Source organism: Saccoglossus kowalevskii, chromosome 21, assembly GCF_978046115.1.
Source record: "Saccoglossus kowalevskii chromosome 21, keSacKowa6.1, whole genome shotgun sequence".
Taxonomy (NCBI): domain Eukaryota; kingdom Metazoa; phylum Hemichordata; class Enteropneusta; family Harrimaniidae; genus Saccoglossus; species Saccoglossus kowalevskii.
The window spans coordinates 15187535-15205625 of NC_140661.1; the positions used below are offsets into that span (position 1 = coordinate 15187535).

The following is an 18091-nucleotide window of genomic DNA, read 5'->3' on the forward strand; positions in this document are numbered from 1 at the left end:
ATAATAATAAAACAAATAACATAATAAAATAAACAATAACATGAACGTCCCCCATCTTTCAAGTTTATTTCTTCAGGATTCTCTGTCTAGCTTCATGGTCCTTTTCTGCTTGCCATCTGGTGTCATTGGCACCAATCTCAAAGTGCTCTTGAACTTTAACCCCTCAATATCCTGATCTGCATTAGACACCCTTGAATCTTTGCTTTCTGATTACCTAGCCTCTCCATTGTGTGTCTTCTACCAGGCTAAATTACACTTATTCAGTACTCGCATATATTGTATACATCTCATCCCACCTTGTACTGATGGAGATAATCTTATAAAATCAACAATGTGTACGTTCACACTAAATAAAATCTCATTGCACATTAATTAGAAACCATATCCCTATAACCTGATTCCTTCTTTTCAAACCATCACTCATCCCTCAAATTAATCGTGCAAGATTTCTACTGCAATTTTTGTCTGCTGTGATCATCTAGAGTGTTCAGTTTCTTTTCATTGTAACCATGTCAGGTATTACCGGAAGAATTAGATTAAATATTACCCAGTTCACATCTAATAACAAAAGAAGCATATTGTGGCTGTCGCCTTCTATTGGCAGATGTGGATCAGACAGTTCTTCGTGCACAACGTGTAATAAAACAGGCTTAAATTTCGAGTATGGTGCTCATCGGTTCTCTGTGGTCATCTAGTTTTAAATCGGTCATTTCGCATTGCTCACGGTCTTCTAAGCACTCAAAAGAAACAAATTCATCATCATTACGCAGGGCTTCCACTGTTAAAGCGGCTGCCCTTCAAGTTGGAAGCCAGAGAAGAATAGGCTATTCGAGAGGAGGAGTTAAAGCTAGAGCCTGAGGAGAATAAGCGAAGGGTTGCAGCTGAAGCAGAAATGCAGCGCAGGTTAAGAGAGCTTGATAGACAAAAAGTAGTAAGAGAGCTTCGTATTGAAAAGGCTAAGTTAGCTATATATGAAAGGGAAGATTTATTTGAAAATTTTCCAGTTAAAAGAGAACCCAATTTAGTGCCACCAGCAATGGTAGATACACATAGTACAGGAAAACCAATGGTGATAATGGAGCCACATAGCCCTCCTGTAGTTGAACAATCAAATAATGATAGACACAAATGCCAACCAGTATTATCTCAGGAGTATTGCCCAACTACAGCGCAGAATGGCCTTAGAGCACTGACTGAGAGCTTGAAAGCCTCAGTGTAGCTGAGGCGACTACCAGCACCAGAACCGTTGGTATTCACAGGAGACCCATTAGCATATCCAGATTGGATTACTTCATTTTCTACTCTAATCGAATCCCGTAGTATCCCGCCTGTTGAGAGGATTCATTTTCTGAAAAGGTACTTAGGTGGCTCTGCCAGAGAAGCGGTAGAGGGATGCTTTCTACTCAGAAGTACTAGTGAAAGTGCATATGATGAAGCCAAAGCCACTCTTGAAGAAAGATATGGAAATTCTTTCACATTGACCGAGGCCTTCATAGATAAGATTGACTCATGGCCAAAGATTTCTGGCAAAGATTCCAAAGCCTTTCGACGGTTTGCTGACTTTCTAAAGCAGTGTCTCATAGCCATGAGAGTCACAACAGGTATGGAAGTGTTAAATGATGTTCCAGAAAATAGAAAAAATGCTTCAGAAACTACCAGATTGGCTGTTAAATAGATGGAGTCGTATTGTTGCAAAGACAAAAAAATGAACAGGTATATACCCCTCATTTAAATCATTTGTTTATTTCCTGCAGGAGGAAGCGGAAATTACATGTGACCCGTGCACTTCTGTGGAATCTCTGAAATCTACCCTGCAGAAAGACAGAGATACATCTCAACGCTACACACCCAGAAACGGCAGGCCTGGAGGTCGCACTTTATCAACCATAGCAAAGCCAGAAAAAGATGACCAGTCCCGTATTTTCTGTAAGAAGGGTGGAAATAGTATTCAAGAACGCTATACTTTTACAGCTAAGACCATGTCAGAGAAACAAGATGTCATCAAAAAAGGTGGTTATTGTTTTGGTTGTCTGCATGTGTCTTGGAAATGTCCAAATCGAAGTATATACAAGAAGTGCAGTAAGAGACATCCCACTAGCTTGCATAGTGAAGAAAGAATAAACATAACCAAAGTACCAAGATCATCTCACAGTGAAACTAAGGAACTCAACAGAACAATAGATCAAGATCTCAAAGAAGGGACCAATATACATGTGAAAGATGCTGGTTGTCATGGCATAGTTCGCAAGCGTGACAAATCACTTTCATCCATGATTGTGCCTGTATGGATCTCCAGCAAAGAAGATCCTAGTGAAGAGATGTTAGTATATGCACTACTTGATACACAGTCTGATACTACATTTGTATTGAATCATGCTACAGAGCAGCTCAAAACAAAGTCAGATCCAGTTAGTCTTCGTTTAACAACCATGACTTCAAGTGATCGTGTTATTCCCTGTAGAAAGTATCCCAATCTCAGTGTTCGTGGATTTGATTCTGATGTAATGGTTACACTACCAACTGCATATTCGTTAGAGTACATTCCAGTCAACAAATCGCATATACCAACTCCTGAGATTACAGAAAATGGCCTCATCTCCACCAAATCGCTCATAGGATACATCCCATACAGAAGTGTGAAGTAGGTCTATTAATCGGTTATGATTGTCCCCTAGCCATTGCACCTCGTAACTGCATCACAGGAGTGGGAGATCAACCATTCACCATAGAAACAGACCTGGGATGGAGCATTGTTGGGCAGATGACACAGGCAGAAGAGAGTGAAAATATTTTCGATGTTTCACATACAATACTTACCAAGGTAATACCAGGCAACTTGATACTCAGCTTTAATGGTACTGGGGATGTACATAACTCTTATGAAAAGCAGTATACACCATCAGAGATTTCCTATGCTTCAAGACTTCAACAAAAGAACAGATTGTCAGTCCTTTGGATGGAGTGAAATTACTTGAATCTGACTTTAATGAAACCAGAACTGATGAAGTGTCTATGTCTCAGAAAGATTTCCGGTTCATGAAGATTATTGAGAATGGTATTCACAAGGGAGATGATGGGCTTTATACAATGCCACTCCCGTTTAAACATGATAAACCTAAATTGCCAGACAACACGATTATGGCAGAGAATCGCTTGCAGTACCTTCGGCGTCGATTTAAGAGTGATTCTAAGTACTTAAATGACTATAAAGTGTTCATGCAGAGCATCATTTCAGTGGGCGATGCAGAATTAGTTGAGGAACAAGAAGAAAAAGTCGGACATGTCTGGTACATACCTCACCATGGAGTCTACCACCCCAAAAAACCTGGTAAAATATGTGTTGTATTTGACTGTAGTGCCAAAGGAACAAGCCTTAATGACCATTCATTGCAAGGTCCAGACCAAATAAATTCTCTTGTTGGTGTTCTTTGTCGCTTCCGGAAAGAGAAGATTTCTACCATGTGTGATATCGAGAGAATGTTCCATAGATTCAGAGTAGCAGAGCAGGATAGATATTTTCTTCAATTTCTTTGGTGGAAGAATGACGATATAGATTCTGACCTAGTTGTATACAAGATGAGAGTACATCTCTTTGGTGCAGTGTCTTCACCGGGGTGTGCGAATTATGGTCTCAAACAAATAGCTAAAGATAATCAACAGTATGGTAGTGATGTAGTCTACTTTGTTAACAGGAATTTTCTATGTAGATGATGGCCTGCAAAGTGTTGAATCAGTGTCTAAAGCTATTAAACTCATTCAAGATGTTTGTGATCTTTGTGCAGAAGGAATCTTCGTTTGCACAAATTTGTATAGCAGGAATACTATGGAATCGATACCTATCTCAGAGCAAGCACAAGGCCTCAAGGACTTAGATCTTTCTTCCAGTGACCTTCGATATTTGACCCACTTGGATTTCTTGCACCACTTGTCTTGTGTGGTAAACGTATTTTACAGGAGATGTGCAAGAAGGATATGGAATGGAATGAACCCCTACCAGATAATCTTAGTCCAAAATGGGAATCATGGCTCTCTGAAATTCCTAAGTTGGCTGATCTCAAAATCAAGAGATGCTACAAACCAGAAAGTTTTGAAGACTTGAAGAAAGTTGAGCTGCACCATTTTCAGATGCTAGTCTTACAGGATATGGACAAGGTTCCTATCTGAGATTAGTTGATGTTCATAGTAACATACATTGCTCCCTTATCTTAGGAAAAGCAAGAGTCACTCCTCTGAAACCAGTGACTGTTCCCAGGTTGGAACTTCAAGCTGCAGTTACTTCCATTAAAGTCAGCAACTTCCTAAAAAAAAGAATTAGACTATGAAAACATAGACAATTTCTACTGGACAGACTCAAAGGTAGTACTTGGTTATATCGGAAATGATGCACGTCGCTTCCATATATATGTGGCAAATCGCATACAGAGAATTAAAGATGCTCCTGTAGCTGAGCAGTGGCACTACATTCCCAGTGCAGAAAACCCTGCAGATCATGCATCCCGTGGCCTAGATGTGGCAGGCTTGCAGAAGTCAAACTGGGTCACCGGTCCAGCCTTTTTATGGAATGAAGAACTACCATCTTTTGGCAATATGAACATAGATCTACAAGAATATGATCCGGAACTGAAAACTGAAAAGGTGTTGGCTACTACCGTAGTTACTTCACCAATGCTGCATCATTTGGAGTGCTTCTCAGACTAGTTCAAGCTAAGGCAGTAACTGCAATTGCTGTATTACATCAATAAATTTCCAGGAAGCTTAGGCAGACTACTATTTCACCACAAAAAGCTAGACAGAAAGCAGTGATGACCATCATAAAGTGGGCACAACAAGATGCATTCGCTGAAGAAATAGAAGACCTAAATCGTCATGTCAATTCAAAGGATGTATTATCTGTGAAAAAAAACAGCTGTCTAATTTCATTAAGTCCTTATTTAGACGATCAACAAGTACTGAGAGTAGGTGGACGATTGAAGAGATCTACCATACCTCACCATGTTAAACATCCCATTATCCTTTCTAAGAAGAATCATGTGTCGTCTATGATAATTGGATGGTGTCATAGAAAGGTGGCTCACCAAGGCAGAGGAATGACCGTGAATAGTCTAAGATCAAGTGGATTTTGGATTCTGAACTGTAGTTCAGCAGTTGCATCATACATATTCAGATGTAATTTTGTGAAAGAGGATCTATATGCTCGTAAACGATGGCGCACAGTTCAGTACCTAAGCAATTTATTCTGGACAAGATGGCGAAAGGAGTATTTGATAAATCTCCAGTCCAGGCAGAAATGGAAAAAAACGAAACGAAACATACAGGTAGGTGACATTGTACTTCTTCAAGAAGAAGACACCATTAGATCTCATTGGAGATTAGCAAAGGTAATAGAAACCATTAATGACAAAGATGGACTTGTACAACGGGTCAAGATTCTTGTGGGTGACCCAAACTTAACCAAACGAGGTAAGAGAACAACTAATTGCTCTATTCTAGAGAGACATATCCATAAACTTGTTCTACTTGTAGAAAACAATTCTGAAGACCACCACCCCTGATGTAGCCCTGATGGGTGGGAGCAGTATGGAGTACACTCGTTATCGTAAGTTTTTTGGTACATGTTGTAGAAAATCATAAATGATTTTGGGTGGGAGTGTGGCTGCCGCCCTCTGGTGGCAGATTTAAATGTTCTTTCTTAGAATGTTAGAAGAGCCTCGCGAAACAAACAGACCGAATAGCTTCACCTTGGCGATGGTGTGTCATTACGCATAGAAAATAGTTTTTTTTGTTTCATGAGTTTTATGCATTTGTAGACTCCTTGTTGTGTTTGGGGTCTTTTATTGATAGTAATAATTATTTTGTGTTGTATTTTGAATACTTTTACTCATTACTTATTTGATCCTTCTTAGTGACTTGCCCTATTGTATCCATTCGCCCTTTTGCCGTTTGTTGATACATACTAGACATGAAAGCTGTTTTCTGTTATGTCACTGTGAATTTCGGATACTTTCGATTATCCCAAGGCTTTACAGGTCGCCAATGAGGTAAATATGTGCCCATAATGTATCCGTTGCATTTACACTAGTTTTGCCTTCTTTTTGTTCAAGATTTATTCTTTTATCAAGTAATTTAGATGTTTTGAGTAGATCGGAAAAATGTTCATTTGTTACTATTATTCGACATACCTAGCATATCGTTACTATAAATTTAATTGTGTTGCAACGTTATTGTTATTTGTATTTATCTGTATTTTTCATTTTTTACGGAGCTTAAGATTGTGAATACGATGTTCATGAATGTTCTTGGTTTTACACTACTGATCGTTCGCTGTATACACTATACTATAAGCAGACCTGCAATGTTGCGTGAATAAATTAAAGCTTTCTAGGTACAACATAAACAAATTTAGTAAAAATAGTACATGTGAAGAATTAGAACGAGAAACGGAGAGGCAAAAAAAACTCATCGAAAATGAACTCGTTTTCACTGTCAAAAAATATACTACATGGATATGACGGGGAGAGTTGGGACATACTGTTTTTTTTTCTTCGAAAACAAAACTGTAAGTGTGTCAGACCAAACATGCCCGGCCTCGTTTCTGGCTGTCACATGATGATATTTTTAAAATGAAAATGCAAACATTTGCACTACTGAAAAAATCACGCAGTGCTTATTGAGGAAACAATCATAATATTATTCCTTTACACTGTAATCATCAGTAGTGACTATGTCGAGTAGTCATTTTGCTTCGCTCATGTGTAATTAATTAAAAGTTTACCTCGTGCATGAGAAGTATATTTTAGCATTTTTAGTCTTATAATTTGAATGCATATTTAGTTAGTGGTGATAGTATGTGATGAAGAAAACTCCTACCTATAATTAGCCTATATGTTATGGATCACACGGATTGGGATAATAATATAATTATGAGACTGGAGACTTAATGGCCCTCTCACCACCAATGGTTGATGATCTGTCTCATTCCATGAGGATTCTTTGAGGAGAAGATATCATAAGAATAAACATTCCCCTTACTAATTTCAGATACTCCTACTTGAGTAATTTAGATCCGCTTTACACAATTTATGACTGACAATTTCAACAGGTATTGCAACCTCGTCATGATACTTGATAGAACTGTACATATGTGTGGAGGCCACTGATTGATGGATTGGGACAACACCTCGTGTGCATATCGTTGTGAAAGGGCTAGTGCTTACACAGACAGTTGAGTGTTGAATTTCCACGCGACTGTTGTGTTGAATTAAGTCCCGGAAAGGGTGTGTGTTTTGTTACTGGCCAACTATTTACGCTTGTGTGACTGCGTGCTGCTGCGGAGATATTGGGAGACTATTAAATGGCGGTGGTTGTCGTTCCAAGTCCTGTTCGATATGGGACTCATAGCGACGTATACAACGCGTGTAAAATACATTGTTTATTTACATGAAATTCGAACACGCGCTGCGCGACAACCACCGCGCTTTAATCCCCACAAGATCACGTCGAGAATCGACTATGCTAACTGCGTTGCTGTGAGTCTACGTCTACGTTGATCAAGACGGTGAATGTTGAAAAACTAAGACACTTGATTGCGTTACATCGCACACACAGAAACACGACCAGGTATCCCAGTTCGGGGCTTTGGGTTCTTTGTATTGTTGTGTGAGAATTCTTTCTAATTCTATCGTATCATTACTTTGATCTTTATTGATTACATTACCTTCTCAGCCAGCATTGTTATAAATTTGTTGGTTTGATGCAGCTCTACAAATACAGAAGAACAAAATTTGATATCACCTTTCATTTTCTATATGATCATTCTATTAGCATTGACTTCACGTAATGCTAGTGTGCCTACCAGATAGACCAGTTTTATTTGCCTAGAGACGAAATTCTAAATCTCGTTAATATGCGGTAATATCTCATTATAACGAATGAATTTTATATTTCAATATCAAATTAAAATAACGCCTACCTGTTTCTTTATTTTGACCACATTAAAAAAACACCAACGACATTAAACCTTTTTCTTATTATTGTTTCCCGTTTTCATCATCTATTTGTAAGTGTGATTATCTTGCTCAAATTACTAATAAAGTTATGTCTATTTTATACATCTATCGCTTGATATAGTGGCAGCTGGTTTAAGAGAATTGAGTACACCAGACTAGATGCAGACTTCAGACAGGGAACGCAATCACTTGTAAATTGTAAACACCGCACGAACTTATGTGCCTCTGCATTCCGAGATCAGACACCAAGCTATGAAGCCCAGGCCCAATATTGTAACCGAATGAGTTGTAACAATTAGATATTCTCACAAATTGTTCATTATTTCGTCGAATATCAAAAGAAACCCACAACATGAGTGAATTTTGTGCATATATTTTGTTGAGTAGTGAATTATAGCTTCCTATTACCACGTATGCATTTGACTACAGACAACTGCATGGTGTGAAGCATGTGGTAACGTGGTGTAAACAAACGGAATAACCAATCAACGATTAGCAAATCATGAATCACTGGTTACATCGTACAGCTGTCACGTGTTGTGCAATAACAAAGGTTTTCTACATATAAGCAGTATTACAATAATATAGCCCTGAAGTGTCATAACTCTAGGATATATTATACTGCTGTGTTACAATGAGGACATACTCTGTACGCGGCGTAATTGTATTTGTGGTGTGTTGTGTTTATGTATATCAGTATCCACCAGTTTTCAAAAAGCTGAACATTTCGAAACATATTCATCAAGTTGTGGAGTCACATAAGCAGGAATTATTTACTACTGTATCGAACAATGTAAGTACCCATTATTTTCCTATCTTGTGAAAAAAAAACAGCTTACAGTCGGCTGATGTAATCAGAACCGTTCCTACACATTTTCCCTCGCACAGAAGAGCTTATTGCTCAACAAGCTAAACATACAATACATTAATACTACTCCTATTACTACACTGGTAGATTTGATATATTTTAGTTGTGTTTAACCAGTTCGTTTCAGGGTTTAGGAGGTTGAAATTGGTTACCAGTTCGTTAAGTTTAAACCCCCTTGAGCGCCGTTCGACAAGGTGTTTTATCGGAATGCGCCGCCACCATTTTTTACTATTGATTTAACTACTCGTGCCTTTTCTCCCGAGTAATGAGTAGTAGTACAAACGTTACGCACCCTGTCACTCCGAAGGCAGGGTCACATCATCGATGATTTAGTACCATCGCTATAAGCTGACACATATTTACATGTCTACTGTCAGTTAACATAACATGTTTTAAGTGTAATTAGAAAAAACACCTGTAAAAACTGCTTTGTCAATGAACAGCGTAATGCAGCAATCAATGTGTAACATGCACTGATAGGGCTGATTTCAATGTAATACAGTGATATAACAAATGAACTCGAAAGAAACAGCATTGTAATCGACCGATCGTCAAAAATAATAAAAAGTCAATCTAAATACACACACAAAAACATAACACTAATGACAACGCAAACGTCTTCTAACATAGTATTGCAAACATGGGCAATACTGATTCACGTAAAGTCGTAATTACAATAAACTCAATAATAGAAGCAATAATAAAATTGATAATGATAATGAGAATGATAACCTCTTCTTCACCAAAACCACTCTTACACCAACTAATTAGGTAATTGACGCTTCAATTCCACTCTCGCCAAGTCTATCGCATCTGCTTGGAAGGTACCTATTTTTCCCCCCAATCCAGACAATCTCTTTCCATCGACTTTCCAAGCCGTTCCTGTTATAACCAGTACTTCCAAGATATGCGTTTTCAACAAGTCAAGGGAAACATAACCAGATTAACACATTTGTTCCTTATATAGCGCATTTCTTGAATCAAATGTAAAAGTCACATTACTTGTTTCTGTATGTTCTGTATTGAACTACAAGGGAGACAAGGTCACAGTAAGTGTCTGTATTTTTGCAATATAACTAAAAGGGGGTAAATAGGCAGTGCCTTCAAACTTAGCACACGTGTTCCCTGTGTGATTCCAATACGTGTTTACTTTTTAAGTATAACAGAGAAATATCAATATCACAATACATGTGTATGTATGTGAACGTTTGTAATATAATAAATTATAGGCGAATACAACCTAAGTTGGAAAATACATCAGTAATACCATGTAAACAACTAATAGCCATTCCTACTACACAAATCAATAGCTAATCTTTAGTAATACCTGTACTATTTTGTGTAAATGTGTATTTTATACATTTACCATATGAACACTAGGTTCCGATTTAAAAAAAGACAAAGCTATGTCTTGTATTAACTTATCAAATCAAATTAAGAGAGCATCCTCCAATTGCGAAGAATCTTTCAAAATAACTAAGTCTCTCCTGAAATTTAATCAATGTGTTAATGAATGTCCTTCACTATTTTTTATTTGGCGGTGTGTTAGCATGGAGAACATTCTTATTTCTATTGTAATGAGATAGATACCAATTCCAATGTCTCTGTTTCAATGGCAGTAGCTTCTACAAATTTCATAAACATTCAATGTTTTAGTTACCAAGGAAGAATCATTACCAAAATTCCTGCTTCCATGACAACAGCGAATAAATTAAAACCTATGACAATTTTGCAGTTTTCATAACACTTTGTTCATTACGTTAGCTTATGAACATTCATTCACAAAATCTTTGTTCGATGGCGAGATCTCCCCCTCTCCAAATCAACACGTTTACTTCTTGTATCAAAGGCAACCTCTCCTGAAAATGTCATGAAGTTCTGTCCATAACTGTTTGAGTTATAAATGACAAATTATTGACCAAAAGATTGGGTATTTGTTTTTCATTGACGCTTCAACAGATCAACTTGATATTTTGTATATAACATGTATGACATTTATTTATTGTGTATGTGTGTTTTCATATTATTAATATTACTATTATCCCTATTATGTTGTAGTGTTGTAGAGTAAAGCTAATTTAGAAGATGTTTTTGGTGCGTTGTCATTAATTATAACAAGATATTTCAAAATATAATAAATGTCAAAATATCCCATCTTTTGCAGGGTATGGTTACCGCACAACCAACAGATGACTGATCTTCAATAAACATAAATCAATAAAGTAAAAAATAAATATTGTAAAGTCTGTCAAGTATACTCAAAATCAAATTATAATAACATAAAGTAAAGTCTGTCAAGTATACTCCTCAATTCTTCACACTTGTCAGTTTCTGACGATGAAAATAATCATTGTTTACATAATTAGTATGTTACCAATGTATGTGTGTAGTTACTGAACTTTTAAATTATAAATTAAGTGGACTCTGTAACCCCCAGATAAAGTGTTTGCACCATTTTAATGAACAAACAAACAAACAAACAAACAAACAAACAAACAAACAAACAAACAAGCAAACACACATTTCAACAAACCAAACAATAATTTTATATTTAGGTATACAATAAAAAATACCTTGACTTGAAGATTTGTTATGTTTCATTTATGAATGTATATTGCATACACATGCATGCCTATATGATGAATTTGTTTACGCGTATCTGTTGATCGACTTAATTAGCTGATTACGAGCGAATTTCTGTGTTATGTCTGTCATCGTTTAGGCAGGCGAGGTCCTGGACGGAACTTGGCTCAGTGATTTGGAACTAATTACGAGATAACCGTCGCTATTCAGACTACTATTTCTGACAGTTAGTATTCACAATTATTAATGTAGTGAACGATTAATCAAAAGATATGACATGTCCAGTACTTAGTGTGATTGGCTTTATGATTGAAGGTTACGCCCTAGAGTCTTTTTACTGTTTTGTAATTGGTTAGAGTTTTGAAAATGAATAAAGTTGTTTTAGTTGGTCTTGGCGAGTACACCAGAACTGACGTAGTGCAGTCCTGCAGAGTCTTGGGCGAGTCTTGGGTCAGCCTTGCATAGTCTTGGGGATTTTCCCCCAGGGCGCTGTGTCTTATAGAGTGCTCAAATGACCGACTAAGACGAGAGTTGAAACGTATTTTGTTGTGTGCGTCTATTTGACTGTAAAGCTTAAGTGACTTCCCCGATCCCGTACCTCAAGGTGACGCGATATAGAGACGAGACGAGATTCCCCCCTGGCACGTGTGGAGAACCCCAGAGGAGAAAAGATTTCCCCCGTGATACTTACTAAGATGTTACTTTCATGGAAATATATGATATATTTTTAATCAGAGAATACGTTGTCCCATTTCACCAGTAGTATTACATGTACCTTATTATCCTGGAAATTGCCATAACTTAGATAAGTTTTTGTTTCATCAACAGGTTACAGTTAATAATACGACGTATAACAATACATGGAAATGCAAACCAGTGACAAAATTCATCTTTATCAAAACTATAAAGACAGGTTCAAGTACAACGGCAAACATATTATACAGATATGGGATGAAACACAAACTTGGTTTTCCTGTTGTTACTCCATGGATTTATCCGACTGCCGATGGAGAGAGTTTGGAGATTGACACATTTAGCTGTCCAGATTTTACCGGTTTTGACTATATTGCGCATCATATACGGTATGACAGACACTTGTTGAATGAAGTAATACCTAACGCCAAGTACTTCACTATTCTGCGATCTCCATACACAAGGTTGGACTCTGTTTTCAACTTTTTCCATTGCTACAAAGAAATGGACATACACCGATATCCAAACAATTTCCTTCAGTACATTCAATATCCGTTCAACTTCTCCTATAGCCCACCAGACTGCATCCATCAACGAAGAAATGGCTTAGTGTGGTCTCTTGGTTTAGATCACAAATATCAAAATAATATGACGGTAATTAAACATAAAATTGACCAACTCGACCGTGAGTTAGATTTAGTAGTGTTGCTCGAATATTATGATGAGTCGTTAATTTTGTTGAAGAAACTCATGTGTTGGGACGATGAGGATATCTTGTACCACAAGGCACTGGTGAGAGCACATAAAACAGATATAACACCGGAAGTAAAAGATGCCATCAAGAAATATAATCAAGCAGATATATTATTATATCAACATTTCAATAGTACATTTTGGAAGAAAGTGAAAAATTATGAAGGAAATTTTAAAGAAGATTTAAAACGTTTCCAATCAAAAGAACGTGACATTTCAAAAAAGTGTCCCCGACAAAGACGGAAAGAGATAGGCAGTTTGTGTTGGAAATTGCACACACAAATTCCAAAATTACGAAAGCTGGCGTACCATTACCAATCGAAATGGTGGAAATGTAACCTAACAGAAATATTTACTTCAAGAAACGACACACATACATTAACGTATAAGTATTGTCGTGGGTGTATGTTAACAAGTCAAGCACAGATTGTCAGCGAGAAACACGAGCATAGGGCTCGACAAAAGAATAAGATTTCGTCTGTGATCTAACTCAAATCTCTAAATAATGCATTAACACTATCTTTGTTGGAATACTGCTTACAGCAAATAATTCCGCAATAGAAGAAATTGTTCTTTGACATCTTAGCATTGATACTATTACATGTAGAACGAGAAAAAGTATGTTGTGAAATTTTCTGTGACTTTTAACCTGGCTGTCTTGAATTGCTGGCTTTATATATCGTATATCTGTGTCATGGCAAGATGCGAATCTATTTATCATGGTGTATACGATTAACGTTTAAAAGATTATCAAATTTACTCAAACGTTGGCACTTGTTCTGGATAATGACAAAGTTCTTTCTGATGAAATTTATATTCAACTCTATTTTAAATCCTAAATTGGTCAATGCGGATCTTCATTTTGTTGTAGCTGGCGTGACTTTCTCCACTGCTTAAAACGCCAATACTGCCCTGTATGCGCTTATTCTTCTTTCTTTGGAATCGAATACTGTAGCGACTACTCGAAAACTTGAAATCTAGTCAACGCACCATACATGTATGTGAAACCAGTCGCTGTGTAGGAACTTCCTTATACTGTGATACAGTGACATTGTCAAGAATTTAACAAATGTATAATTCAAATTGAATATAATGTGGTTACATTATATTTTGCACAAATAAAACAAATAAAAAAGGTATAATTCAAATCACAAAGCTATGTGTATATAAATACCTTATATGCGGATTTAGGCAAAACAGAGACGTAATTGTCTTTAATAATAAAATGACCAATATTCACTTTTTCACATTATTATATTGAGGAACAAAGTGATGTTCTTTGGTTTAGTAATAATATATTCAAAGTGCAATAGATATGTTTTTTACTCGTTGTTGCTTAAAACAAATAAACTAGCGAAAAAAAAACTCGATGAAAATGAAAATTTCCTAAAGAATAACATCACCACTTTTGTAATGAAAAGCATGAAATAAGCTCACACAAATGCAGACAAATTTACACACGCATACACCAGCATTAACAGTCATCCGAGGATCCATTTGGAAGCAGAAATATAGCACAAACCTTAACCCCGTACGTGTTACATCGCTAAAATACACCGTGGAGCTGTATTCAGTGCTGTATCCAACAATGTAAGCACAGGTGATATGATGTTACTGTAATATAAAGAATTCGTTTTAGTCAAGTGTTTTCGTGTTGTTGTGAAATGCTCCCCAAAACCTCTAATATTACAAAGCAATAATATCATAATAATAAATAGGGCAATATATGTAAATGTTGCCAAATAGATGGGACAACTCACATAAGCGAACACCAAGAACAACTTTGCTTAACTAGCTTTATGTAGAAAAATGTTAATGTTGGAAAATAAAACGCGTGCTTCCTTGACGAAAACACATTACATACCAAAATAAAAAAAATAGAATAAGAGAAATATATTATTGCCTGAAAAGAAAAGCTTCCGTACCATTAAAATGTCAATTGCCCTGAGAAAATATGATATGCGCTAGGTGAAGGAGCAGTTTTGGCATTGCTCACAACACAGATGGCAGAAAACCTGAGGTTTTCTCTAATGAGTAAGAGCGTACGGAATTTTTCAATGTGTCTTGTTTTGAAAGTGAAACCGATGGAGATAGAAATGATATTTTGGAGATGTATTGTTTCGGTGACAGCTTCATTGATGACAATTTGCGGGTCTTGCCAAAAGATATGAAGGGTCAGAGGCGGCAGCAGCTTGTTTTGACTGTGGGGGCGAAAATTGTATGTGAATGTCAACAAATCGAGCGCATGCTCCTCTAGAAAAATATTGAAATCTAGACCCTCTGAAACGCTGTTTCCTGCATTTTGGGGTGTGCATTTATATCGACATTTGCGGTGGACTTTAGTGACAAATATAAATGAGTATTTCACCGACCGCCCCCACAGCCCCAACGGTGCCGCCGCCACTGAGGGTACCTGTAAAGAGATTGGAAACACATTATTATGGGTTTCCTGATATAGGCTGGACGCGATGTATATCTCTTACCCATATTATGATTACTTCATCTATATTTGGAACTTCAAGTAAAATTGATGTCCTGAAACTGTGGTAGACATTGTATATAAGTGATATCAACATCATGCATCTGTTTCAGATGCGTTCGACCAATTGAAACAATATTTGGGAAGCGAAGAGTGTGAAGAATGCAAATACGGTATTAGAATCGTGAATGATGCGGAAATCCGAGGGGATATTGGTCAAATAAATTCTTACTTCTCATTGGGTCAATTCACCTTCTCTAAGTAAATGACTGTACAGAATATTTACTATGCAAACAAAAAGAAAATAGTTATTAATGGCACATAAATATATCAACGTAGCTAAAATAATCAAAATATTGGTCTTTTATCGCTATCACATTATAGTATAATGAGATAGTTATCCATTGTTTTTTTGTTTTTGTTGTGGACTAATAAAGTCATGTTCTGGGACACTATGTTACGTAAAAGTCAGTGACTGTATCATTGTCAGAGAATGACACAGTTTGTCTGTGTTATCAACGTTATGACTACTTTCATTTAAATTTACACAAACTAAGTGACGACTAAGTAGCTAATGACTTTAAATATGTTGACAAAGATCATTATCAAAGCATTGTTACTCAACTCTTGATTGATAGCAAGCGAATGTGTGGGGTGGCCTACTGTAAGAATGTCATGTGTTTCAACATATATAACTAGGCTTCCCTATTTAGGTTCTCAAAGTCAACATAGTGATTTTGTGACACTGGATAACCAATGATGTACAATGTGTCTCCATGGATACAGAATTAGCTGAATCTGAATCTTCCACGAGAGATTGTTTAGATTCTGAGGCATGTGGTTCACGTGGAAATACATGAAACATATGAATTGTGGCACTATCCGGACCTGACATACGGATACTTAAGTCTATCAAAATGAACCACATGTTTTAGTCGCTTGTTTTAGGATTTAACAATTTTGCCCTGCTGTTAGGTAATGTTTTATCTAGTTGTACGGATTCTTCCATCTGCTGTCAATGTGTTAATTATATAAGTGTTACGTGCTCAATAAATACGGTCATTGATATCAGGCCCGTTTTGAAGAAAAAAATGCTTACCATACAGAATAAATGTTCAAAGTACAGTCCAAAATCAACGAGTTTGTGAATGTGTGTAGTTTTAAACAGAATATAATTGACAATCATGGTAATAATTTGCTGAAAAGTTAATATTTCTACATGCTCGATGTACTATACTATAGTGTTCAAATCGGGGGACGTGCATTTACACGTACCTTAATATTATTTGGCAACATAGTATATTATTTGTTATGTTATGCTTACCGTCAACATTTGTTGTGCAAATAACATAAGTGATTATTTGATCCTACATTTTATTAAATGCTTAGTGATTAAATATTTCGTAATTACCGTTGTAGTTCTGATTTTTTAAAACCTTTGTCTGGGAGGCAGTTATATAACTTTTCTTGACTGGAAAGTGCCTTCATGGCAGTGGAAAAATGTGTATATATTAGTATATATTAGTACGCGTATCTGTGGTTAGATTCGGTATTTAAGGATATTTGCAATAATATCGCACACTCTGTGTTGCGTAATCTTGTTTTTAAGTAACTTATTCCTACAAAGTAACTTCAAACTAACTATAATAACTATGTCATCCATATACTTAATATGAGCAGTTCTGATGCTTTTTAACCTTGTATTGCTATTTTAAGAAACGTGAGAAGAGTTGCAATCTTATCCATCTAGTTGAAATGAATGTATGGACACGTTGATGGATATGGAGAAAACAAAGATATGCCAATTTTGCTATATGTAGTAGACAAACTATGTTTAAAGTGTGTGACTTGTTACTGATCTTTATACATAGACAGTTGGTTTACTATATAAACAAGAAGTGATCGCTAAACTGCAACTACAGGAACCCTTGCACGTAAAAAAAAAACGAATTTACAATTGGTATATTAATTTTTTATATATATTATATATATTATATTTTTGAAGCCGTTGTATACACTCTAAATTGTCATAATCCAAGTATTGTTTTGTGTCTCTTGTGCTTGTTGTGTAGTGAAACAATATATCAGTAAACTCTATCACAATAAAATTTGCTGTCAAAAAGTTACCTAGTAAGTAGGTTATTGAGTTGATCTCCGTATCTTGAATTATTTTATGCAAATAGTCCCGAGGCATAAAACAGTTAATAAGGAATACTGCGTAACTCAGGTAACGCCTCTGAAATATTTACACCTGACAAATGAAAAGGCCTAAACAATCTGGAACATGGAAGTTGTTCAGTAAGTACAGTATGTCATGATCATTACTAATAATTGTATCTTTCTATTCAAACAGTTTGCAATGAAACATAATACTCGGTAATTCTAAATGCGAGGTAATGCCACGATGCGCCTTGGAAGGCAATACTTTCCCTAAGCTCATAGAAAACATGTCTAATTAGGTGAACAGGATACGGAACGTTTTTACTATATCTTGTATTGTGTGATGGTATGTAGCACAAAATATATTCCGGAATATTCTGCCTTATTTGAAAGCAGTTTGCTGTGACGTCAGTGATATGGCTTGCTCCTGTACATCTGTAGGTCTGTGTTTATTACACGGTATTCGCATAAGTTCTTAGTGTGAGAAGACGCTTTGCCATGGTCGTTGGTTAAAACTGTGGGTAATCTTGTATTCATGGTCAATAAGGG

General features: G+C 36.4%; 1 protein-coding gene across 1 annotated transcript; it reads left to right on the forward strand.

Moving 5' to 3' along the window:
• The first annotated feature begins 892 nt into the window (after nucleotides 1-892).
• Nucleotides 893-4698, forward strand: LOC146729656 (uncharacterized). The gene is made up of 6 exons (XM_085495046.1): nucleotides 893-1215; nucleotides 1321-1666; nucleotides 1755-2641; nucleotides 2904-3672; nucleotides 3955-4152; nucleotides 4423-4698. The coding sequence occupies exons 1-6, from the start codon at nucleotides 893-895 to the stop codon at nucleotides 4696-4698; spliced, it is 2799 nt and encodes a 932-aa protein (XP_085351172.1).
• The last annotated feature ends 13393 nt before the right edge of the window (nucleotides 4699-18091 follow it).

What these genes read in the sequence shown, in the direction of transcription:
- LOC146729656 (XM_085495046.1), top strand. Translation starts at nt 893, where the DNA reads ATGCAGCGCAGGTTAAGAGAGCTTGATAGACAAAAAGTAGTAAGAGAG. An exon ending in GAGAGCTTGAAAGCCTCAGT is followed by an intron (nt 1,216 to 1,320) that starts GTAGCTGAGGCG and finishes CGAATCCCGTAG; the next exon opens with TATCCCGCCTGTTGAGAGGA. An exon ending in TCTTACAGGATATGGACAAG is followed by an intron (nt 4,153 to 4,422) that starts GTTCCTATCTGA and finishes AATCGCATACAG; the next exon opens with AGAATTAAAGATGCTCCTGT.